Genomic DNA, 25,779 nt, shown 5'->3' on the forward strand with positions numbered 1-25,779 from the left:
CTCTCTCTCTCTCTCTCTCTCTCTCTCGCTCTCTCTCTATATATATATATATACATATACATATATATATACATATATATATATACACATACATACACACACATACACACACACACACATACTTACATATAAAAAAACAAAGTATGCAAGTGCTAAATAATAATGTTATTGTACAAATATGCAAGTCTGGAAGTGTGTGGTAATATGCAAGTATGCAAGTGTGCAAATATGTTGCAGTATCATTTCTACCTCTCCCCTGCCATCTTCTACTCTACCGGTTCCCCCACCACATACCTACCTAACTAATCCCCTCACACAATTGGAATTTTCATAATGCTAGAACTATGTAGCCCCCTCAAGCAAAGAAGTTTCACTTAAAAAAAATATATACGAATGTGAACTTATTACACTTTCAACTTTACAATATTATTGTCAATCGAGTAAGGCATTAATAGTTATTGGATTCTTTTTTAGACTTTCATTAACATTCAATCAGCCATTAAATAATTCTAATGCTGTTCTACATAAAACAATAGTTCTTTATGACACATTAGTATCACGGGGGTAGCACAAGGTCGTGCAATGGATGAGGGGTATGACGCCAGGAAGGGGGGGGGGGGGGAGGGAGAATCAGCTGGAACTGTCCGGCCGCCATATTGGTAGATTCCACTTTCCGAAAAACATACAACACACATAAGATTGCATTGGGCAGGTGGTGGTGTTGAACTTCAAAATTGGTGTAAATGTGTATTTAATGGATTAAAACTAACATTTCATGAATATAGTATTGATATAAAAAAGTGTACATGATCCGCTACCTTTATTATTTCATGTTACTAGATGTGGGATTAACAAAAATGACTTGTGTAGCATTCGGCTGTAGTAACCGAACTGGACGAAAATTTAATTTTCAACTGGAGAAAGAAAGTATTAGTAAAATCACTTTTCACAGGTATTTATAGATTAAATTATTATTAGTTACTGATCTATGTATTGTTTGAAGCCTGTTTTTTCTGTTTATGTGCTTGTTAAAGTATCACCAGTGAGTTATTTCTACTTTTAGGTTATATTAGTTAAATTTAAATTGGCATGCACTCGTAATACTACACTGAACACTAAATAAATATGAATATGTTCAGAATGTGTGAATGGTTATGCCTATTGTACAGTATCTGATGGCAACCTAATGACCAAACAAGCAGATAAACATATTTTTATGTAGGACCAAGCTACTGTGTTAATTTTTTCAGATTGTAAAACTTGTTTATATTTCTGCCTCATTGGCTGTGGCGATCTTTCCAACCACAAATTAACCCATCTTAGATAACTTAGAAAATATCAACAGTTTGCATGGGTACTTGTGCCACTTCTTGTAACCTTGTTTAGTCCTACCTGAGTCCTACACCTATTTTTAAGTGCATGCGTGGTGTAGTGTATTTTTTAAATATATGTTTAACAGTTATGAATAAAATTATATTCTAGTAATTCAAAACCATGTTGTTGCGTATCAAAACACGTAGCACCAATGCAATGTTTTGGTTCTCAATGTGGGCGTGGCTCGGCAGAATGTAAATACGGCCGCCATATTGGTACATTCCACGTCAAAGTTTGTTTGGTTACACATTCACAGCCATGAACTCTATCTGGTTACTTCTTATATCTGTGGTTAGTATACATACACAAAATATTATAAATAGCTTGTCAAATAAATTTTAATAGACAACATAAAATATACACTTTTGGTATTACTACATTCAATTTGTTTAATTAAATTAAAAATAAGATTATTAATGAGAGAGGGCAAGAGGGGTTTCTTGCATTGCCATCAACAGTGTAAAGTTTAAACTGGTGAGTTTTCATTAGATTGAAGCCAATCAAAATTTTGGCAACATCTCATATTGATGCTGATCCACATGATAATGAAAAACTTTTTCTGACAAATCTTGCATACAAAATTACCTATACAAATACAAATATAATTATTATTCCCCATCTTTCATATAATATAGCTCACACACCTAACATTAAAGAATGGACACATTTATATTGGTTTTCAAAAATTTAATAAGTTAAAAACTACACAAAAAATAACATGCAGTAGTAATACTTTTAGTACTTATAAAAATATTTTCATATCATAAACAAATCTGATGGTTAGACAACTTCATACTGACATTTTATTGAGCTTATCTTATAAAATACAAAAATAATGAAGAAATAGACAGTAACATAATACTTAACCATGAAAAAGTAGAATAGATATTATTTAAGTAGGAGTTAACTTCTATTCCTTTATTTGAACATAAAATTTCTTTGAACCAGTCAATAATTTAATATTCTATTCAAGAAAAGAAAAAAAAAACTAAAAATCTTTTTTAAATATTTAAAGCCCATAAAAACTATAATATATCTTAATCATATAATATTATATGATCAACATTGAAGCAAGTATAATAAATGTGAAAGTTAAATTATATTCTGATTGGTAATTAAAAATACACTGTATCAAACTATTACACTAATATTTATTTTAACAACATAAGAAATCAGATAGCCATTTACAATTCTGGAATGGAGAAATTGAAATGAAACTAAATCTTACATTCAGGACCTTCTCTTTGATAATAGCTCTAATGAGAAAGAAAAAATCTACAGTGCTACCTCATTACAAAGCACCTTAAAAAGTTTGAAGGACTTTCCACTTTGAAACAGGATATTTTCAGATACCTGCAAGATGTACAATATTTAGTAACATTTCAGTGCAAAGTATATTCTTTCAATATTAGGTACCAATATTGTACTTTTTTTTTTTAGAAATGTAATGAGATTTCCCTGTACTCCCTTCCTGAAATTTTGAAGTCTGAGATTACCTAGCTGCCTTCTGTTTGTGCCAGAGGACGGAAACAGATCTCAATTCCCAAAACGTCGAAACTATTGTCTTAGGAAGCCAGCTGTGTTCATCTGTGCTGTAGTGTGGTGTCTAGAATATCTGTTTTCTGTTTTGTCACACTGCTGGGTTCACCTGTGCGTCTCTGATTTGTCATTGTGTTGTCAACATTATCAGTTTAGCATGGGCGTCGCAAGGATATATTTTTTGGGGGGGACTGCAATTCATTTAGTTGTTGAGGAATATCCATCCCCTGGAAAAAAAGCGGGGGGTCCACGGGCCCTCCCCCGGGAAAATTTGGGGTTTGAAGGTGCCAAAAGGTAGTTTTTAGACATTTTTCTTTCCTAAATATTCTAATTATAGTGGGTTGCAATATATAATTAATTTTTTATAAAAAATATTTTCAGAGAACAAATTTGTAAAAAAACAGTGCTCACATTACTATGATTGGACTAAATGCACCATGCGCAACATATGGGTTATATCACAAAAATTATATTTTTAATATAACTAAGAAACTAAATATATTATTGGAGGGGACGAAATTGAAGACTTTTATTATTGGGGGGGACGTGTCCCCCCCGGTTGCGACGCCCATGCAGTTTAGTATCATTGTTGGGTTTGTCTGTTTGTCACTGTATTGTCCAAGGTCGTTTCTGTCTTTAATTACTGTTCTTGTTGCTACTGTCTCATCGTTTTAGCCCACTGTCAGTCTGTGCTGTAACAATATTGTGACTAGTTCCTTCCATGGAAAGTTTTGTGTATTTGCATTATCATCGTTTTTGTAATTTTCATCTTCATTTTTCTTTTCATTATATCTTTAAAGTTTACATTTGAATGTCAGTGTAACCAGCAAAGGCATATGTCCAAATTAACATCTTGAATTGAAAGTTTACCTTTTTATGTTTTCCAGATGCTTTCTAAGTTTTATATTTGTTAAAATTTTAATATTTAATGTTTACCAAACACTTTTTTTAAGACATGAATTATGTTTCCTACATTTGGTAAGACAAAACTCTGTTTTGGTCATCACATTAAGAACACTCTTTTTATTGTTGTGAATAATTTTAGTTCTAAGCTCCCATTAACTATGCTTTAAATAAATTTGTCCAATTAATACCGATACAATATGATTATTTTATGAACATGATTTACACGAAATGGCCACATTTTCACAAACAAGATCTAAAATGTTCTTGGGTGAGAACCTCCAAAACCCCTTCCCCCCAGACAAATCTCATTTCACTTCCCGCAACCAATGGTGGCTTCTGATTAGGTAAATAATCTGTAACTGCAGTTCATAATCAATTCTTTTTGTTATCAGTCCACCCACCTATACCTGATATGTTTATATTATCAGGCATGCTTAGTCTTTTGGTATATAAATAGACATATTTCATGAAAATAATACTGGAATGATAAACTTCTAACTATGGTACATAAAACATATTTTGGTAAGCAATACATATACACGTACCAAGCCTAAACACACCAATGCACAAGCAGTAACAATGCTAAACACAAAAAAGGAATGCTGTTATTTATAAATTGACAATTATACAAAAACTTACACCAAACATAAATTTATAAAAATACATACACTGAGAAAAAATACTGTTCTACCAAACATAAGAGAGAAATTGTGCATAGTAAGTACTGTTTCTAAGGCAAAGAAGTTTTGAGGCACAGGGCAGAACCAATACATACAACTGATATTTTATATTGTATACTTTAAAGAAAATAAACATGAAAAACAGGGAAATCTATGTTGCACAACTGTTAAAAAAATTTTTTTTTGTTTGGCAAGTAAGGAGTTGTGCATTTGAAGGGACAGAGCTTATGGTCAAACAAGTAGAATTATTATTATTATTATTATTATTATTATTATTATTATTATTTTTCATTTTTAATATGTTATATTCATAAAATCAAAATTTTAATTGAAAAAAATTATTTAATTTTTTGAATATTTGCTTGCTAAAAGAGATAAAATTCACAGCAAAATTTATTAAAATTAATTCACAAAAGGAAAAAATTATTGTTTAAGCCTTGATCGTTCAAGCATTTGTTTCGGTGAAGGATGAAAGATTCAATCCCAAGCCGCCACAAAACCAGAATGATTACTATTACTAATTTATGAGTGCTGAGTCAGTACGTAAGTGGTTCAAAGTCTGCTATAATCCTTGAGATCCCATTAACTTTAGCTTTTCTCTGCCTGACTATGTGGTGTAGAAACCTTCCTTTATGGCCAACGGATATGACAGAAGAGAACAGAGCTTCCCTAGCATTCCGGCCAGGGTTGAGCGTCCACAAGGGAAGACGGCGCAGCGTGCTCTGAGCTGTGCCTCGAGACTCGCGTGCGCACGCTCAGACACGCTCCACGCAGAGGGCAATGCCCATGCCGCCGCCCACGCAGAGGGACGCCACGCCCTTGCGGCCGCCCGTCCGCTCCAGAGCGTACAGTAGCGTCACCAGGATGCGAGCGCCTGGCGACAGTCACACCGTCCAGTCTCAAACCGTGCTGATATCTAGTAAATCTACTGTTTACTTGGATTAAATCATAATGCAGGCCACTGTCAAGGTAAGTCAACAACATGCTGGCAAATAAGTAGACAAATACATTATCTTTGAAAGATTTGTGCAATGGGAGTGCATGGCTTGATGTAAGCTTTTGGACATACGCCATTGCTGAGCACTTTTTCTGTAGAAGAAAACTAAAAAATACCCAAAAGACAAAAACGTTCTCTTCTGTTTTTGGAAAACTATTGTGTTTGTTTCGTCTTTTCGTTTTGTCGTGTTTTTGTCTCGTTTTAACTGTTGTGCTGAATTTTTTTGGGTTCAATATTTTTGTGCTGTCATCATTTGTGGTTTTTTTTTGTTCTCTTAGTCCATTTTTCTTTGTTTTTCTTTGTTTGTTGAACATATTCCTGTCATGGAATATTATGTGGTGTTTATATTAGGGATGGGAAATTTTCAAAATTTTCGATTCGATACCGATTATCGAGTCTTGTTGCGATCATCGATTCTTATCGATTATCGATTCCAATCAATTAGGTTAAGTTATAGATTCTCATTTTCGGGATTGAAGTATAAGTTACAATGGAATCAGTAAACATACTTATTGAATACACTAAAAAAGCATTTTTCAAAATAATAAATAAATACTATTAAATTTAACACATAAAACAAAACTTTACATTACTTGAAATAAAGAAATTGAAATTACTATTCTGTAATGTGTAATGTGTAGGGCAAGCATTATTTTTTATGTGGATTATGTTTAATCCAGTTGAATATGTAATTTTGAAAAGAGAATACGTAATTTAGTAATAGGTCAGTAGTACTAATAAAAAGTGAATTGTCGTAAAGTCATCAAAATACTAACAATTTCATTGGAATACAATTTAATAAATAGTATATTAATTACTAAATGTACAATCATTAACATTTATCAATCAAACTTTAAATAGCCACAAAAAGTTGTGATTATTAAAAATATTGTAAAAAACCAGAAACTACCAAATTCAATCTTTATACCTTTGAAATAAATGACAACATAGTGAAATATCATAAAAACAACACTTTTGACAAAATAAAATTGAAAGTTCTTAAAATAATAAATGAAAACTGGCAAAGCATCTTATTAGATCACAAAGTCTTATTAGATCCTAAATTCTTATTAGATCACAAATTCTTATTTAAAAAAACCAACATTTTGACTCGTTCAGGATCTAAACGGTTCCGTTTCTGATCAACAATCAGTCCTGCAGTGCTGAATAATCGCTCGGAATGTACAGTTGAAGGTGGAATGCAAAGAAATTTCTTTGACAGTTTTTTTAAACATGGGTACTTGGTATTTTCTTTCCAATACTGGAAAACGTTGGTACTTGAATTTTGAATAGGTTCTTCCAAGTAAACATTAATCTCATCTTCAACTGATGCGATGTGGCTTACACTTGGGGCAGTCTTCATTATGTTTGAGTAAAATGTCCACATACCATGGCTTTCCATTGCTTGGCTGGATGTTTGCGGCACAGACTGAGAGAAAAGCAACAAAATTTTCAAAATTAAAAATTAAAAATGAACAAACAAATGTGTCAACATAAAACAGCAGAAGTAGACAAATAAGAATACACTTAATGAATTACAAGGAAATTAGCACCTAACTTACCTCAGTTTCAGGTTGTTTCAAACAGATAGTTTTTCTTGCTTCTTCAATCAAAAAAACTTTCGCTTTTGTGACATTACCGTCCTGCACAAAAACATGGTGTTTAAATCGTGGGTCCAGTAATGTTGCAACTGCGTACAACATATTCTCTTCAACATCAGAATACTTCAAAGTTATGGCAGCAAGCATATCATTTTTGATGCCCTGTACACCTGATCCAGTAGGTGCTGGTTTCCTTAGCTCTTCAGTAGAACTGTTGATTATAGGTATGACTTCTGAGGCTGTCACACACTGAGTACTTACAGCCAATGTTGCATGGTTGAAAATACTTAAAAGGTTTACTACATTTGTCATCAGGTTCCATTCTGCTGATGAAAAAGTCACAGGTAACTGCAGAGTTGCTGATGCTAAAGAAACAGACTGTTTTTGCTCAAGTAAGCGCTGTAGCATATGGAGAGATGAATTCCAACGCGTTGGTTCATCCTGGATAAGTTTATGTTTTTTCATTTTCAGCATGGCTTGAGCCTTCTTTAACTCTTTTGTCGCCTTACAAGAATGTTTGAAATGGCCAACTATGCGACGACCGTTGGCAATCAGATTATTTACATTCTTGTTGTTCAGTAGCCCTTCCTTTACAACAAGCTGCAGGGTATGTGCTAGGCATGGCAGATGTTCATATTCGGATGATTCTAGGCCAGCAGTTATGTTCCTGGCATTGTCTCTTACAATGGCAACAACTTTAGATTGCAGCTTCCATTCTTCAAGTGTTTCTGTGATAAAATTGCACAAATTGTTCCCTGTGTGAGATAATTCAGGAAAGGGAATAACCCCAATGTTGAGGTGTTGCAAGACAAAATTGGAATCAACAAAATGCACAGTTAGACCAAGATAATCGTCATTGGCTGTTGAAGTCCACATATCTGTTGTAAGACTCACATGTTCAGCTTCGTCCAACTTTTTGTTCACATTTTCCCTACATTCTTGGTACATGTGTGGTACAACAGTATTTGAAAAATGTTTTCTGCTGGGCAAAACATACCTAGGCTCAAGGAATTTGACAAATTCTGTGAATCCTCTGTCTTCAACCATGCTAAAAGGACGATTGTCTAAGCACATCATTCTACCTATGTGCTGAGTTATTGATTTTGCACGAGGATCAGTGGACTTGAATTGTGCAGTTTTATCAATAAATGATTGTAATGTAGGCTGGTATTGACTTTTAGGAGTTAGCCTATACTGGTTTGGTGTTCTTGATGAAATATTCGTTTGGCCAACTTTCTCAGCATGCCTCGGGGACACTGAACCGCTGCCTCTCGATGAATCAGTAGCAGTAGGCCTAACATCTGAATTTGATGACAATGGCAAGGTTGTCTCTGAAGAACAATTTTGTGCTGAACTATCATCTATTTCATTTTCTTCAATCTCGCTCAATTCCGATGAATGTAGCCTTTGTTTCTTCGTCTCATGAACGTAACTCCCATGCTTGTTTTCGAGATGTTTTTTCATGTTTGTTGTAGTTTTAGATTTACCGCCACGTGAGATTGTACATTTACAGATTTGACATATTGCGTAGCCAGAATTTTGTCGGTCGATGACAAAGTATTTCCACACTTCACTAGACATCACGTAAATAAAAATGTTATTTTACTATTCGTATTGCGCTAACATTACCCAACATTCAAACAAAGAAGCATCACTGGAAACAAAAGCATGTAAGAAAATTTCTACAGTTGCCGTACTGGTAACTTACTGGAATGAAAACGTGTTTCAAAAACATCCATTGAAATTTTATGTTTAAGTTGCGTAATTAACTGGTGATTTAATGTTTACTGTTATTAAATAAATTACGGAAAATACGTAACTCGTAAAATGTTACGGGCTATGGCCACATTATTCTTGCATTTTATCGTTAAGTAATTGAGAATAAGATCTGTACCGGAAGTTGGCAAACCTGTGAAAGTTCATGTATAGACAAATGCTGGTTAACAAAAAAAATCATTGACGAAAATAAATATGCAACAACGCAAGTGAATAAATATACTAGAAACGTAGAAAACGTGGCACACTTCTCAGTAGAATCTTGAAATTTTGTGCACATGGCTACCAATGTGGGTGTATTCAGCAAGTAAAAGTTGGGCTACAATTTCTTTATACGATAACACTGCGTTAATAAATAAATAACCCTAAATGCACAGTACGAAATCGCCAACCTCCGTTCCCGCTTACGGGATTGTGGCAACTGAGCTGTGGTAAGCTATGTTATATTTCATTTATTATTTATTATATCGTTTATGGTTATTTATTTAGTTGTAAAACTGACTAAAATTACTGCAACGACAGCGATGAACCGCTGCTAGGCAGCACTTTACGTCTACATCCTGCAGAATTTTAATAATCGGTGATTTTCGCCGATCCTCGATTATCGATTATGTATCAAAAAATCGGGGTATCGAAGAATCGACGGATCGACTTTCCCATCCCTAGTTTATATCCTGTTGACAACAGCAATTTTTTGCCTTATTTGTGTTTTTGTCTGTTGGGTATTTTTTAGTTTTCTTCTACAGAAAAAGTGCTTAGCAATGGCGTATGTCCAAAAGCTTACATCAAGTTAGACAAAAACAGTGAAAGGTCTTTGGTACAGCGGTTCTACGGTTCAGTATTTTCTGCACTCCGACACCAATCAAGCCACGCGCACTCAGGTTTTCTTCGGGTGGGTTCCAGCTGTTGTCTTTGGCTGCCGAGTAGCATTACTGCGCTCCTGTATTTTTAGTTCGCTCAGAGTTTATCGTCACTGCCGGTTTTCATTTCAGTACCGTGTTTCCTATTTTCTAGCGGGTTGCATTTAACATTTCATAGTTTCTATGATTGGTATTTCTGTTAAAACTATATTAAAGTTCGATAATCTGACAAGCTCATGGTTACAAATGTACCAGTTTAAGACCTTCATAATACATAGAGACCACTACTATTCACTTTGGGGGGAAAAATTTTACACTTTGATAACATACCTTACAACATGTTTTAGATAAACAGAAAAACCTTAAAGGAAAATATATTGCAACTCTAAAGAAACTTAAAAGTTGAATTATTATACGGTAGTTTGTTGTGCAAGTGTGCGTGCGTGTGTTCGCATCGTCAGCTCTGAATTTGTCGCCTTGGCCTTCCACCACATGAGGTGTGTTTTGCAAGTCGGCACCTAGAGCTAGTTTTTGAGTACAGCTTACTACTACCCAGACTAAAGCAAATCCTTAACTGACTAGTTCAAGGTCGAGAGATCTGAAATCCGTCCACTACGGTCCTGACCTCTTCCTAGTGTTTACTCTGGTGGTGTCAGAAATAAGAACCAAAGACCCATCCACAGTACACCATTACAAAAATTGTCATTACATCAACTTTCAATAATTACTAAAGTCCTGAATATAAATTAAACAGTAACTTGAAATATATTCTGTTTTAAAAGTTTGGTGTGAGGCTTATTCTAAATAATAAATATTTTTGGTCATGGTTAAAATATTAAGGTCATGAAGAATAATGAAAAAAAAAAAAAAAGTGAGAGTAGGAAGAATATTTATAAAAAATAACACATTTTTGGTTTACCCATGACTTAACCTACAACAACAATCATGATTTAAAATTCAACAAATCCCTGTTACGAAGTTTCTCAAGGTACTTAGAAATTCAGATTTTTAACAGGAAAAACTTATTAAAAGGGTACAATTGTATGTATTAGGGTAATAGGGCAAGTGCTACATTTTTTTCAACTTATTATGGAGGCAATTTTCTTAAAGATGGTTTTACTATAGTTACTTAGCAGCCTCCAGAATAAAGTAAACCCTAAAAGTTAGTTTCCATCACACACCTGATGCACCAATGGGGTGACCTAGAGATATCGCTCCTCCATTGACGTTGACCTTGGCCGGGTTCACCCCCAGTCCCCTGACAACGGCCAAGGCTTGTGCCGCAAATGCCTCGTTCAGTTCGAACAAGTCTACGTCATCCTTGTCCCAGCCGGCTCTCTGCAACTGTGGGTACGCACACACACACACACACACACACGCCCAGTGAGCAAATGTTACAACAAGGCTCCAACAAACATGGGCTGAAGCGTACTCCTGATTAATTCCGAACTCCCTTCACAACCAACCAACAATTCATGTTTCGAGAGAGGAGGGTACCGCGATGAACAAAAAATTATCGTCATGTCATTCAAGTTCTAACTATTTGCAAAACAGCAAGATAAATATGCTTCCAGCCAATTTCAATTCTACACATTTAAATCCAAAGTGCAACTCACATTGCTTTTTATTTAAGTATAAAAATTACGGTAAACCTTAAATTAAGTCATAAAATGAAAGTAAAAAAAGAGGGAATTACATTTACGTGCCTAGACTATGTTTGTCCGAATCACAGAACAAGCTTTCTCTCAAAACAGCCTTGTGTTTCTATGAAAAAAAAAAAGTATAAGTAGTAACAGCATGAACTTTTCATAGTATTAACGAAATGTAATGCCGATTATGCCTTCTGGTTAGACATATCTAGTTCACGTAATCATATTACTTTTACTATTTTTATTATAATTTGTTCGTGATGAAATCATGTGTCCAGCAAAAATAATTTAAACCATACAGAAGGAATAAATCATGAAAGAGATCTCCACGGCAAACACGAATACTTTCGTAGTCAACGACATGGCGTAACTATCTGCAGTGGCGTAGCCAGGATTTGTGTATGTGTGTGTGTGTGTGTGTGTGTGTGTTAAGAAGCATGCCCCCCTCCCCCTCCGTATTAAAGCGGGTGGTCCGGAGGTCCTCCCCCGGGAAAATTTGGATTTTAAGGTGTAAAATAGTGTTATTTTAGCAGTTTTTGTTTCTTAGATTTAAATATTGTAATGGTAAAAATTTTATTAATTATAATATGAAAATTGTTTGAGTGATGAATAAGAAATTAATTAAAGATTTGGGGCTAAGGGGGGGGGGAGGGGTTGGAACCCCTAACCCCCCCCCCCCCCTGGCTACACCTCTGACTATCTAATATGTACCTCCATGTGTGAATGAGAAAGGACGGGAGCTACTCACGGCTGCGGTGACTGCAGGGATGGGGCCGGTGCCCATGATGGTGGGGTCGACCCCCACCTGCGCAGAGGACACTATCCTCGCGAGGGGCGCCAGTCCCCTGGAGCGGGCCGCTCCCTCCGTCATCAGCACCAGGGCCGCCGCCCCGTCGTTTATGCCGGACGCGTTGCCCGCTGTCACCGTCCCCCCGTTCTAGAACAAGCCGGTGCCAACCAGACATAACTTTGAGACACTTGTTACCATTCATCATCTACACATTGAAATCATTTACTAACAGAAACTACTTGTAGTGAAGAGAAGGGGGGAGGAAGTAATTAAGGGGCAGCGCAAAACAAATTGCGGGTATTAAAGTGACGTCTTACATAACATCCCCCCCCCCCCCCCCCATAATTACCAACAGTGATTTTAACACTATTATACCACCTTGCATTATTGTTGTTCTGTCACAAATCTGTGTTTGTTGCATAAAGGGGGTTTAGTCACAAATGGTTAATACATAGTGATATTGAATCATTTAGTTTTAAAATTGATAAGGGAGATAAAGACATTATTTTTTTTAAAAAATTAATGAGTTGTAAAGCAGTTAATAAAGCTAAAAAAAAGTGACTTCAAGAAACCTGATAATTTTCAATCGCGATTATCTCAAAACTATGATTTTGGACTTAACTACTTTTACGCAACAAGCACAGAAATATTTTCAACAGTGTTTACAATCATTTCCACTTGCGTGACTTTTTACTATTGATTTATATGCCATTAAAACTACAACAATTGCTTCTCTAAATGCCCATTTCAATGGAGTGTCCATGTTTTGTGGTGTTGGCAGTCCATGGTAGTTGATATTTGATTTTTTTTTCCTGCTTCTGGTGTGTGTGATGAAAAGAATACTAATAATGTTTTGTTGTTTGAAATGACAACTATGCAGTGTTTTGAATTGTTTATATGTTTTTTTTTTACGTTACTGTTTAGCGAGACAGCAGCAAGGGGAAAAAAAACTTTGACTATTTGTTGTATGTTTAAAATATTGCTTTTTGTTCATGTTTTTGATAATGAAGTTCCATTAAACATAAAAAAAAAGTATTTTATTACACAAATGACTTACAGTGGATGTTGGAAAATGACAAACTTACAAGGTATTCGTAAGCAAACTAATATTCGTTATTTCGAAGTGTAAGTATTCGAGGTTGAATCGAATAAGAAAAGTTTATTATTCGTATTCGAAAATTATAATATTCACACAGGCTTAGCTACGATCATTGGATCAAGGATTTTTTAAACAAAAAAAAAATGATGCAGATAAAGTATGTTGAACATAAAAGACACTCAAAAGAAAATGATGTCAAATGAAAGTCGTAAGGTGACGGCTGACAAAGAATGTTGAAAAGTAAAGTCTGTCACATGACAGCACCTTGAGGAAGGCTGGTCTCAGCTTGCCCAGGTCTTCCAGAGTGGAGTTGGGCCGTGGGAACTCGTCGCGGTCCACCACTGCCGTTTCCTTCCTCACTTTCGTCGTGACGGGGATCATCTCCTTCGCGAAGCGACTCTCGTCCTGCGCCCGCTTGGTCCTGGCCTGGGACTCGAGCGCGTATCTGTCCTGCTCCTCGCGTGAGATGTTGAACTGCTTCGCTATGTTCTCAGCTGTAACAAGCGAGCACAAGGCTCTGTTGTCGTTTTTTTTTTCCTTCCTGTGAAGTAATAGTGGGTGTTTAGAATTAATATTTTATCTTTCAGGATGTATACAACTGTGATAATCCTGTCAAAAGACACTGTCAACAAACAGTACAATTGAAAAAAAATATAAAAACTTATAATTATTGATCACATATAAAATAAGAGTTTTAATGTTAACAAGTTAAGTAGTACATATCAATCCTTCAATGGTGGGTGCCATCTTCTCTGTACTGCAAACTGCTCTAGACAAACTATACCACCTCCACTCAATGCACCTGAAAAGTTATGTAGACACTATACAAACGTGACTAGATTTTATTTTTTTAAGAACTAATTAAAGATTTTCATGAAGAAACAATTTTAAAAATGAGATTATAAAAGAAATTTTCTTTGGAAACACAGAAAATTGACTTTTAGTGAGGGAAAATGATGCAATTGGTCAAACAAAATGTTTTAATCATACATACCTCCTTTTATGTAAACAGCAGTTAATGTGTAGCATGCATCCAGTAACAAAATTTGCCACAAAACATAACATGTGATGCTTATACAGGCTGTTCGAATTCTGCAGACAAACTTTGGCTGCTGGTTCATCATGACAAAATAAGTTAATAACCTCTATACGACTTCCCTTGTACTCAATTTGTTGCACTGAGAATATCCAGTCAATACACATTTTCTGACACTTTTTAATGTATAACTTTCTAGCATTAATGGTTTAATGCATTTTAACAAGATGGGCAGTATTTTATTTAGACTTTTTGGCTTTTATCAGAGCCGTTTCATCATATAGATTATAATTTTGGTCTGCAAATTGAATGATTTGATAGTCTAGGTAGCTGCTACGGCAACAAATTTTAGCGGCAGGTGTGGAAACTATGTGTGATTTGCCTCAAGAAATGCATTATTTTAAATAATTGTACATTGAATCTTGCATTTGAGTTTCATATTATAAGTGTATTTGCAACATGAGAAAACATGAATTTGCTCATTACCGAAGTTGGATGTTACACATCTCTGGTGTGTACTGAAAGTTTTTTGTACATGATATCTTCAGTAACCATCAATATTAATCCCGTCAGGATCACTGTGTTACCATGGATATCCTTGGCTCGGTCTTACCCAGATTTTTCGCAAGTGGGAAATGCGGAGCTCACGTTTCTCCCACCCGTTCAACGTTCCATTCCCATCTCAGCAACGCTCGTAGTCTCTATAACCATCTGGACGTCGACACGGAATCGAGTTTGATCCACTCCAACTCCATCACCACACCAGCACGCACCGGTCTCGCCCATGTGGATGTTGTTGAAGGCGTCGGTGAGGCCGTCCACGGTGATGGTGTCGGTGAAGAGGGCGTCTCCGAGCTTCACGCCGCTGCGCAGGTGCATCGAGTGGTGCGCCTGGCTCATGGACTCCTGGCCTCCGCACACCACCACCTCCGACTCCCGGCTCTTGATCGCCTGGCATCCCAGCTGCACCGCCCTGGAACACAAGCACGGGTGTCCACAAGGGGGAAAAAAAAAAAAATTCGTTCCAACTCAGGCGAGAAAAAAAGTACTGGATTTGGAAAAGAAAAAAAAGTACTAAATTATAATTTGTTACGGTTTTAACAATTTAGGAAGTTATAACGAAATTGCAATGCTCCAACTTAAATATCATACGAGACACACACATACATTCCATAGTTTTTAAAAATAATTACGCTTAATAATAAAACATATTGGGAGTTACTGTAATATTATTATATAAAGGAAAAAAGTACTAGATCTGAGCGTAAATGTACTAGACCACTAAAAAAACTTATAAAAGTACTAGATCTAGTACGAAAGTACTAACTGTGGACACCCTGCCTGGAATACAAGCATGAGTGTCTCCTCCTACCCACCACACAGAAACCAGGAGGTAGATCACGGATCTTCTCTTTGTCCTATCGTAGTAAATATTTAAAAAGTTATTTACTGCAAAAATGTTTATGAATACAATTATAAAATATTCCAATATCGTCACATGATTACCAGATGTCTGTGCTCCAAGGTTAATGTGATTGCCACGGGTTATTGTACAAATGTTTAAATACATTAAATTAAGATAGCATTTTAACTGTAATTTTATAACAATGTACAACAGGAATAAATATTCATATTTATAAACAAAGTATACACTAATAGTGAATAATCGGGCATTAAAATATTTACATCTTGTTGACTTATCCTCATAAATGCTTTACATCCTAATAATTTTGTCACTGTGGGTTAATTCATCATAAATGATTAAAAATTGTTTATGAATTACTATCCCTTGTTTTCCCTTTCCCTTCATCCAAAATTATAGATTTTGGTGAGTCTTCAAAATAATTCTTACAAAAAATCAGATGAAAACAGTATACCATACGAAACTATCTTTAGAATTTTCTTCCATAATTAAACAGAAAGGCTGCTTGAAAACAATCCATTATTTACAAAATCTAAATTACAGTTAAGAAAAACCCTATACCCAGACTCAGTAATTTAATAGTCTGAACATATCACAAGGAACTAAAATAAACCTAAACATACTGAATAACTAAGTATTCTTGGGTGAACTTATGGGCTAAACATTTAATTAGGATTGGTTAATGATTCACAAGAAATATGCTCTCATTCACAAGAAATATAATACACATACTTAAGATAGGATCACAACAGGGTAATTTGGTAGAGAGCCGGCTTCTGGGAAATAAGGCTAATGATGGCTAATAATTTAAGTAGTAAACATTTTGTTGGTTAAAGTCAGATACATTAATAGGTAAATATTAATAATACAATATAGTATTATTTAAAATTATTTATAATATTAATAATATTTATATGTAATTACTATAGCTAACCCAACCAAATGTTTCACTTTAGTTGATTTTGCCTTATTTCCCAGAAGCTGCTTCTATGTAAATTTTCCTTAAAACATTATGATGTGGCATTTGAAATATTTGAAAAAGGATTAATTTTAAATGCATACTGATGTGAATTCCTTATTCATTATAAATACATATGAAAATGTACACATACTCTACTTCGGTTTAAGAATTTATCCGATATGAAAAGGAAAATAGACATTTTTTTGTAGACAAGTATTTAAAAACAGCTTCATTAAAACAAATGTTGTGTAGTTCGAGGAAAAGTACTAAATATTTATGCACTGTTTATGTTTACGCATTTGCACTATATCAAAACTGGATATGTTACGATGATTATGATTACAAATCATTACAATTCAAAAAATCAGTATTTTACAATTTGCGATCAACGGTCTGGTGTGCTGCCATGCTATCTAGAGCACAAGCTTCCAAGAGACAACAAAATTTACGCATCAGAAACTTCTGCACATCATTTGAGGTTGTATCGTCATAGTTAAGATGCCCTACGTAAGACGCAACACTTAAGATAAGGAGAAATGCAATCACTTTTTTTTGCTACCCGTCATAAAACGATTGTCATGACAATAACATGTCATAGTTATGATGCCTTAGGCTGTAAGATCTTAATCAACCAGCAGCGAGACAAACAATTCCCCTACAAACCACACGGCACCAGCAACTCCAATACTCCCCTGACAACCTCCTTACCACTGTGGGAGGGATGGGAAAGAGCAGGGGAGGGGGAAATTGTTTAGTGGTTTAGCGGGAAAAAATGTTCAGGACGGAAAATGACACAAGCAATTAACGATTAGCAACATGTCTTGTCAAAAGTGGCAATAATTTATACATAAACATCGTCCTGTGTGGCGATTGTAACTGTTAAATTAAATTTTAAAAAAAATTTTGAGCAGAAGGAAGACAATTTTGCATAATAACTGTAATCAGAATACTAGGAAGGAGGGAAAAGGATTTTTAGACGGGAGAGGACAATACCTCTCCTGGCCTCTCCCGACTATGACCGTGCGCAGGTGACACTGCGTCCCAGCAAACCACATAGTACGAATCAATGACAATGAATACAGCTTAACGTTCTCATCAACATCAGGGTCATTAGAAAGAAAAGATGCGGGTTGATGAGAGTTCAGAGTGGAGCTTTGATCTGGTGAATGGACGGGGCAAACAGGAGCACCCCTGAGAAAAAACACCGGCTCACTGCAACTTATGCCACATTTACCATTCAGAAAAAAGGTGGGTTCCACCCTTAACACCCCCCCCCCCCCCCCCCAACGACCCACCAGGAATTGAACCCGGACCCACCTCGGTAGGAGGTCAACTGATCTGACCACTCAACAGACAGTGGCCCTTAAACCACCTTGTACACCACAGACACTGATGTTCTACAATGCCTGAAAACAGCGATGCTAACACACATACTGCACACATATCAAAGTTTCATATTAGTTTCTCCTTGTTTAGGCCAGGTTAAAACTATTTTTATCACCACAAACATTTACAACTGAAACAAATACTTCCTGGGCACAAGCCAAAAGTCAATAATTTTTTTGGTGAGAATATAATAAAATATGAGCATGTCCATCTAACAAGCATTGCAGTACGTGTGAACACTTAGTACATTATACGATTAAATATTATCGAAGGAACAAAGTACACTTTTTTGTTACATTTATGCAAGGCATTACACTGTCATTCAACATAAGTTTAAAATGAAAATTCTTTACAGACATTAGGTTAAGTGGAGGCAATTAAAAGTGTGGAAGGAGCTCAGCATGTTTCCATTAGAGTGCACTTACATACTTGAATACTTTCTCACACACACACATGTTAACTTGAACACTCGTTCACTCACACACTTTCACACTTGTTCACTTTCACTTTCTCTTATACATTTTCATACCTCTATCTTGTGAATTTTCACTTCTATCGTGTGTGGCTGCCACACACCCATGTACTTTTTTATATTATTTAAAATTAAGTAAGCTTAATGTTAAATTAAATTTAAATTTAAAATTAAGTAAGCTTAATGTGTTATCCACAGAACTATGCTAGCCAAACATGTACCAGAACGTATTTTCCTCACAAATGATGGAACAATATTCAGCTGATAAAGGAAAAAAAAATTGATAAAAATGTCAGAAACTTGCACTTGTTTGTGGAATATGCTACATTTTAATTTTTCTGATTTTTTACCTTTGTACATTGTTCTTGAAACATACTAACTCTGGCTTTAAGCCAAATCAATCCAATGATTACAGATGTCTCATTTATTTGTCAACAAACATAGATTGAATTGGGCCCACGTGAAACAAACCGTACCATGATCCCCTCACTTTCTACCTGGTCCCCTCTCAACCCCACCTGGAGGTCAGTCAGAAACGGCAACGACCCAGTTTCCGGCCAACTGGAACCTGACCCGGTGTCTTGCTGATCAAGTTTCAAACCAGATGTGAAACTGATACTCATCACAACACCTTGAAATCTTTTCTCCATCTTAAAATCAAATTTTTTCACTCTTCAGAAAAGTACAACTTGTATATAATTATTCTTTTCAAGATATCAAATTTTAATGTTGAAATTAACTTTATTGGTGTGTATGTATACACCACAATTTTTTTTTTAATTTATTACCAAAAAAGTATTAAGCACCAGTATACAAAACATTGGCCAAAACAGAATACCAGCACATTTTGAGATAATCAGCAAAAAGCAAATTGAAATTTTTATTTCACTGAACCACTGTCTGGTGAATGCTTGTACTCTATAACAGGTTGACTGTAAGACTACTTTAAATTTGGAGAACAGTATTTATGCAGTAAAATAGGTTCTTTTGTTAATACATTCATGTTTTAGGATGCCACTGAATAAATCTCAAGACAAAAATGCTTCATGTTTCAGTTATAATTTTTTTTTTTTTTTTTTTTTTTTTTTTTAAATCCTAAAAGGCATTTCCTCAGAAACTGACGCATGAAGTTGATTACGGGCAAAGTTTTCTGCAATTAAAGTTTAATGGAGGTAGAAAGAATGAAAGATATTCACAATGAATGCAATTTGTTTTTTAAGGCAATACCATCTCATTTGCTCCTACAGTTTTTGTGTCCATAGCTGTAAAGACTTGTCTTATCAGCCTAAGAGCATGCTGTAATAGAGGCTTGCTCCAAAACTGTTTCATGAAAGGAAACATTGCTTTTGGAGAAGAGGGGTTCAGTACTGCAAGCAATTTCAAAGACTAAGGCTTCCTTAGTTAAGCTATTTCCTTCGACATATGTTTCTTAAAACCAACCTGCTAGTTTATGCCGAGTCTCGCGACCAAGCATGGATTACATATGTAAACTAAGGAACACCGAAAAGAAACTACATTAGTACACTATGAGGGAGGGAGCAGAAGATGTGTTCTAAGTATTTTTTTAAAAAAAGAAAACCATGAATGTGAACAATGCGATTAAGGAAGTTTTGGTTAATTCGCAACTCAATTTGATTTAGAAAATATTTTGAACATTCACTTCGATATTCGCTTCGCATCATAAAAATAGTATTCGCAGAGGCCTACCGGCATTTTAAGCTAAAATATAAAGCTTCACATCTGGTAGTTAAGTCCACAACCAACAGTAACCTTCTCCATTTTATTGTACGCCGTGTACTCCCTTCATGAAGGCCCTTCCAAGTTTGCAGTTAAACGCAGGCATTGCTCCGTACCCCACACCAAGAGTATGGAATTCTCTCAGAATGAAAAGTTAATTGTTCCGAGGTTTCGGCCAGCTCTTCGGGTGTGTGGTCCCGCCGTGGGGCGGAGCCACCGTGCCACACTCACTTGAGTCCCGAGCCGCACAGCATGTTGACGAGGTAGGCAGGGATGGTGTACGGGATGCCCGCCATTATGGCAGCCTGCCTTGCTGGGTTCTGGCCCTGCCCGGCCGTCAGCACCTGCACACACGAGAAGTCTACAGTTCACAGGGATTAAAGCTACGCCCAAACTTTTCCAAAGTTCTCTGAAGTTTGCAGATCGCTAAAAAAAAAAAAAAACCTATCGCAAGGATTTATATATTTTATAGCCGCATAGTATTTTGAATAACACTAACCTAAACCAACATTTTATTTTAGTTATGTTAAACCCCCAGGAAAAAAAAATAAAGACCTATTATTTATTACAGTGACCGAACCTAACCAAACTTCTACTTCTGTAAACAATGGAACTGTTTGTGTTGTGGCTGTGGCTTTCATCTCTGTAAACTGTAGGCTATCCTGCACACACATGCATCAATATCACAGAGACCTTTAGGGTTAATCCAAACCAAGAGGCCTTAAACATGAGCTACTTAAAAAGACGCTTGTCCATCTTTGCAACCATTATCGTAATATGTTGGAATATAAAAATTTCCGTACAGTAGAATCGCGATTAACCTCGGATAAGCCAAAACTCTTATGACATGGATGGGATAATAAAATTGTTTGATGTTTAGTTGGCCCCTTGGAGTTAAGAAGTTAGGGAGTGTGTATGTGTAATATTCACAGTGTACATAAACATTTTAGGGTAAAACGAGAACGACCACACCCCCCCTCTTGAGAGCAAAACATTACAGACTACAACATAGTTAAATGCAGAATGCTCAATTTTTATTGTCCGATATTGGAAGAAAATTATGAGTATGTGCCAGTTTATTTTTCAGGTTGGACGAAATGAAACTTAAATGTTGTCCTACCATATCCTTTTCCTTCTTGACTTATTTCATGGTAAGAAGTATTTTATTATAGTGATTTTAAGTACTTTTCTATTTACATAGTTAATTGTTTTTAATAATTTTCATCCTGCTAATTTCCCAGGTATTCTTAATAACTTCCTCAGTTCCAAGTTTCTTGAGATGCCAGTCATAATTGTAAAATACTCCTTTACAGGATCATCTAGTTGAAATGAAAAATACAAATAGAAATGAATGATTGTATTAAGAAATAAGTTGAGAAAATTTAAAACGGAGCAAAATCATGGGAAAAGTCAACAGGAAAACAGGAAGTACTTAAGAAACAGCAATTATTAATTTACACAAACTAACATTTTAGGGACATTTCTATAAAACTGCAAGTACGAAAAACAATTTAGTACATTGTGATATACCAGAAAAATACTCTATACATAATATAATATTGAACTTATGTGTCAAATATAATTCCAGTCTGTTTTTAGATAACCCGTTTGTGTAATCATAAACCCAACTTGACATTTTTATGATTCCTATACATTTTTTCTCTCTTAAAAATCATTATACAAAGGTTGTAACCACAGTTTATTTACATCATCTTGATGTGTGTGTCCCAAAATGGAAAAGACCAACATCCATTCCAGACAACTACTCCCTAGCTTCCTAAACTCCCTGGTTGACCCAGTGGTGTCAAATTTCGGGGTGAATATTTTTTCCAGCTATTCTTCGGCGTAGATTCTTTCATGCCACTCCATGTTTCGCCCAACCAGATAAAGGCATTTTTGAGATTTCTTTAGGCTTCTGACAACAGATAAATAATTTTCTAGGTCCTCAAGGTAAATGTCTGGACAGTCTTTGTTGATAATGGCACTTTACGTTGGCTCGGATAATGCAAAAACTCAGTTAATCGAGACTCTACTGTTATTTTAATTTATTGCAGCTGCTTTTCGAATGTGCCATAGGACTGTTTGTTTTACAGAATGGGAACTGTTTTTACATCTTAAAGGGTTTATAGACAGCAGGAATATCTCAGCCCCTACTTGCCTAATTGACAAGAGACTAAAACCAATTTGTTCAGAAATAAATGGTCTACAAGCATGGATGTAGCCAGGATTAGTGGCATGATATATTTTGGATATAACTGTTCGTTGGGGTCTGGGGGTTAGGAAATACCTCCTTCCTTCCTTAATAATTGAGAACTCATTTCTAGGCTATCTGATGACCCTTCAGTGCTTCTTAAAAATGTAAAATTCTTTGATAAAAATTTTCACTTATAAAAGTTAGAACCGTACACTAACACTGCTCATGATTTTATAACCTAATACATGTTTAAAAAAGATGAATACTCTCTAATTTTGCATATTCAGTGGCCAAAAACTTAGCCAAACTTTTATTATTTTTGGCTGGTAAATAAATCACATTATCACTGGGAAAAAAGTAGCTCTAGACTTAACTCTGCTCTTATCTACAAAATTAAATATTTTCACTTTTCAGCAAAATACAATCTTGAAGAGTGAAATTTCTTTCCTTATCTAGAACCCTTATTAAAAAACTTAAAAAGAAATTTTGCAAGCAGGGAAATAATAATTAGTAAACTATTTGTTTCAAAAGAGGTAGCTGATAGTTATTTTTTCTTAACAAAATTTCAATCCTGAACACAACTTTTTTTTTAATCCTCAAACATTAGAAAATTTAAGAACATTATAATTTTCAAAATTAAATATCGCTTGTGACAAATAACAAGAAGGGGGAGGGACTACAATTTCGAAAATTGTATGTTTGTTATTTGTGCCTTATGCATTCCTAAACCATTAATCTATTATGGAGTGGATGTCTGTTCGGAAGTTGAAGTCGTTTGGTTAGCAATTGGATAGCAAAACCAAATGCAGCTGTATAAAGGCTAATAATCTATACATGTAAAAATGAATGTTTGTTCCGTATGCGTTCCTATACCATTAATCCGATTATGATAAAACTTAAGAGAGTTTTTTGCGAATAACCACAAAGGTTTCTGAATTAGTACAACACTTTACAATAGGTAGCATGCAAATCGTTTCAACAAATGTATTTCCTATATTTTAGTGGCACTTTGTGTGTTTTTGGTGTATTAGAGTGCATGCATTACAGAATTGAAATGAATTAAATACAGATAGAGAGATAGAGGTAGAGAGGTGTATATAGGTATGTATGTATGTATGTATGTACGTACGTACACACACACACACACACACACACACACACACACAAGGAGATGGTTTGTTTATGTGTACCTACATCAAACAAATAAAAAAAAATTGAATGAGACACTGCGATGCATGCCTAGCATTAGCTTGTTTAACCATAAAATGGTAAAGTACACATAAAACAGTGTGAGCAATATTTTTTTTACTGCAAGAAGAGATACTGCAATCTCCAAATATTCCCATTATCTCCAGTGAAGTCACGGTCTTCATTAACAACTAGACCACCCAGTCTACCTGTCCGAGGATGACTTCGGAAACCTCCTCCGGCTGCACCCGGGCCCTCGCCAGGGCCTCTTTGATGACGATACTGCCCAGAGTGTGCGCCTTCAGGCTGGACAGCGTGCCACAGCACGACCCTGCAAGCCAAGAGCGCAATCCTGAGACACAGTCAGGGGGTTTTATGATGTCAGGGGCATATTTAAGGAAGGTTGACAAGAGTCCTATTCCCAATAGACAGTGAAAAAAATGCGAGCGAGACTTTCAGTATGTACTTGCCAGTGATGTGTAAACTTCTAACCTTCGTAACAAGCACATTCATGTGTTCTCTCGTTGGAAATAAACTTATAATATGAAACTCTGACACAAAATTGAACACAGAATTCTTTAAAATAATGCAGAGCGTGAAAAATATACACAAATTGTGTTTTCAAATACATTTCTGAACGCCAATCACAGGTAGGTAGTTTCCGCTCCTGCCATTGGAATTTGCTGCTGGAGCAATTTGGGGACATTTGTAGAGTGAAAATTTAAATTATATATTGAAATGGCTTCAATAAAAGTAAAAAAGACTTGAATCCTAAAAACTGGCTTTGGACCTCATTTTAGACAATAAATTTTATTAAAATACTGCCCATCTTGTTCAAATTCATTGAACAGTTAATACTATAAAGTTTCCCTTTGGATTTATGAACTTTGATTTGCGCCATCAGCCTTGGATGGCAGCACTGTGGTTACACATTTCTGTTCCATGCGATTTCCATTCCATTCATGAAATTACTCCTATTAAATGCTGTATACAGAGAGCTAAAATGTTTACAGTTTAAAAAAAAAAGTAAGCTGTATGCCAGGGTATCCTCAGAAATTTGTAATAATATTTCCATGATTTTTCCCTGACTTCCTTTGACCAAAATTACAAATTTAATTGTTTTTAATAACATACCTAAGATTTTTTTTAATTGAAGGTTTTAAAAATTGTACATTAAATAATAAGAAGGGGACAAACAAAATTATTTGCCCCCGGGCCAGTGGTTTCTCTCGATGGCCCCGATTGTTAGGATTTACCAGTCAAAGTGATTTTGGGAAAACCATGTAAAAACTTAAATCGGATGGCTTGACCATGAATCGAACCCTAGCTCTCCCGATTAGTCCAACGTTTTACAGTTTCGCCACAGTGCTGGCCATAGATTTTGCAAGGCCTGATCCATTTACTTTTGCAGCGCTATAATATTCTGGATGGGAGCCTTACCAAGGAATCTGTGGGTTCTTCTGGAACAGCCTCGAAAGAAGAGAATGGTTTGGGGACACTCCCTCAGAAAATTTGGAAACTAAAATCTTTGAGAAATTTTCAAGCCAAACAAGAATTTTCGTTATGACAATGGTTTTGCTAATTTATGTATTCGTTAAAATTTTTATTAAATTAATAATGAGAACAATAAAAAGATGTAGCATTATTTAAGTTGGAGTAACTTACCATTAGGTTATAAAAGAGAATACGATTCAACGATTTAATGACAAAAATTTACATCGGTCTGTCGGGAATAAAAGGTCGGTGCAGGACACCTCTAGGGCTGTTTCCCCGGACATGAAGCCACTTTTGCGTGCAAAAAATCAACTTCTTACAATATTGTACACAACAGGTACATCGCGAACTCCAGTTAAATTGCTTGCAGCAGTTGGAATTGAAAAATGGGTGCAACGTGTAGACAGCATTGAAGATGGTTCACCCTGCAACAGACTGGACGAGCCAGATGGCAGAAAGTCTACACAATGAGAGGTTCAACTAGATTGTGTTTTGTGATTGTATTTACTCTGTAGCTGTGACATATGATAAATAACTTATAATTCATACCATGTCAACCACTACTACCCCCTCCCTTTATGTTAATAACCACCAGTGGTGACAGCACGACAGCATAC

General features: G+C 35.6%; 2 protein-coding genes across 2 annotated transcripts in view; both read right to left on the reverse strand.

Moving 5' to 3' along the window:
• Nucleotides 1-1,694: 1,694 nt before the first annotated feature.
• The window catches only part of LOC134537251 (acetyl-CoA acetyltransferase, cytosolic), a 54,492-nt gene continuing 30,407 nt past the window's right edge, over nt 1,695-25,779 (reverse strand). The window contains exons 2-8 of the mRNA XM_063377520.1: nt 23,878-24,120; nt 20,518-20,630; nt 15,081-15,280; nt 13,536-13,765; nt 12,131-12,319; nt 10,915-11,077; nt 1,695-5,373 (exon numbers count right to left, since the gene is read on the reverse strand). Coding sequence (XP_063233590.1) covers nt 5,255-5,373; nt 10,915-11,077; nt 12,131-12,319; nt 13,536-13,765; nt 15,081-15,280; nt 20,518-20,630; nt 23,878-24,120 — 1,257 coding nt within the window. The 3' untranslated portion in view covers nt 1,695-5,254. The remainder of the gene's footprint in view (nt 5,374-10,914; nt 11,078-12,130; nt 12,320-13,535; nt 13,766-15,080; nt 15,281-20,517; nt 20,631-23,877; nt 24,121-25,779) is intronic.
• LOC134537569 (zinc finger BED domain-containing protein 4-like) lies at nt 5,416-9,559 on the reverse strand. The gene is made up of 2 exons (XM_063378136.1): nt 7,059-9,559; nt 5,416-6,925 (listed from the first exon to the last, which is right to left on the reverse strand). Exons 1-2 carry the CDS (start codon nt 8,676-8,678, stop codon nt 6,572-6,574), a joined length of 1,974 nt encoding a protein of 657 aa, XP_063234206.1. The 5' UTR covers nt 8,679-9,559; the 3' UTR covers nt 5,416-6,571.

The sequence above is a fragment of the Bacillus rossius genome, chromosome 12 (assembly GCF_032445375.1).
Source record: "Bacillus rossius redtenbacheri isolate Brsri chromosome 12, Brsri_v3, whole genome shotgun sequence".
Classification (NCBI taxonomy): Eukaryota; Metazoa; Arthropoda; class Insecta; order Phasmatodea; family Bacillidae; genus Bacillus; species Bacillus rossius.

Excerpts from the sequence above, each read along its gene's own strand:
- LOC134537569 (XM_063378136.1), bottom strand. The coding sequence starts at position 8,678 with ATGTCTAGTGAAGTGTGGAAATACTTTGTCATCGACCGACAAAATTCT. Across the intron at positions 6,926-7,058 it reads TGAAACAACCTGAAACTGAG|TCTGTGCCGCAAACATCCAG; the intron begins GTAAGTTAGGTG and ends CTTTTCTCTCAG.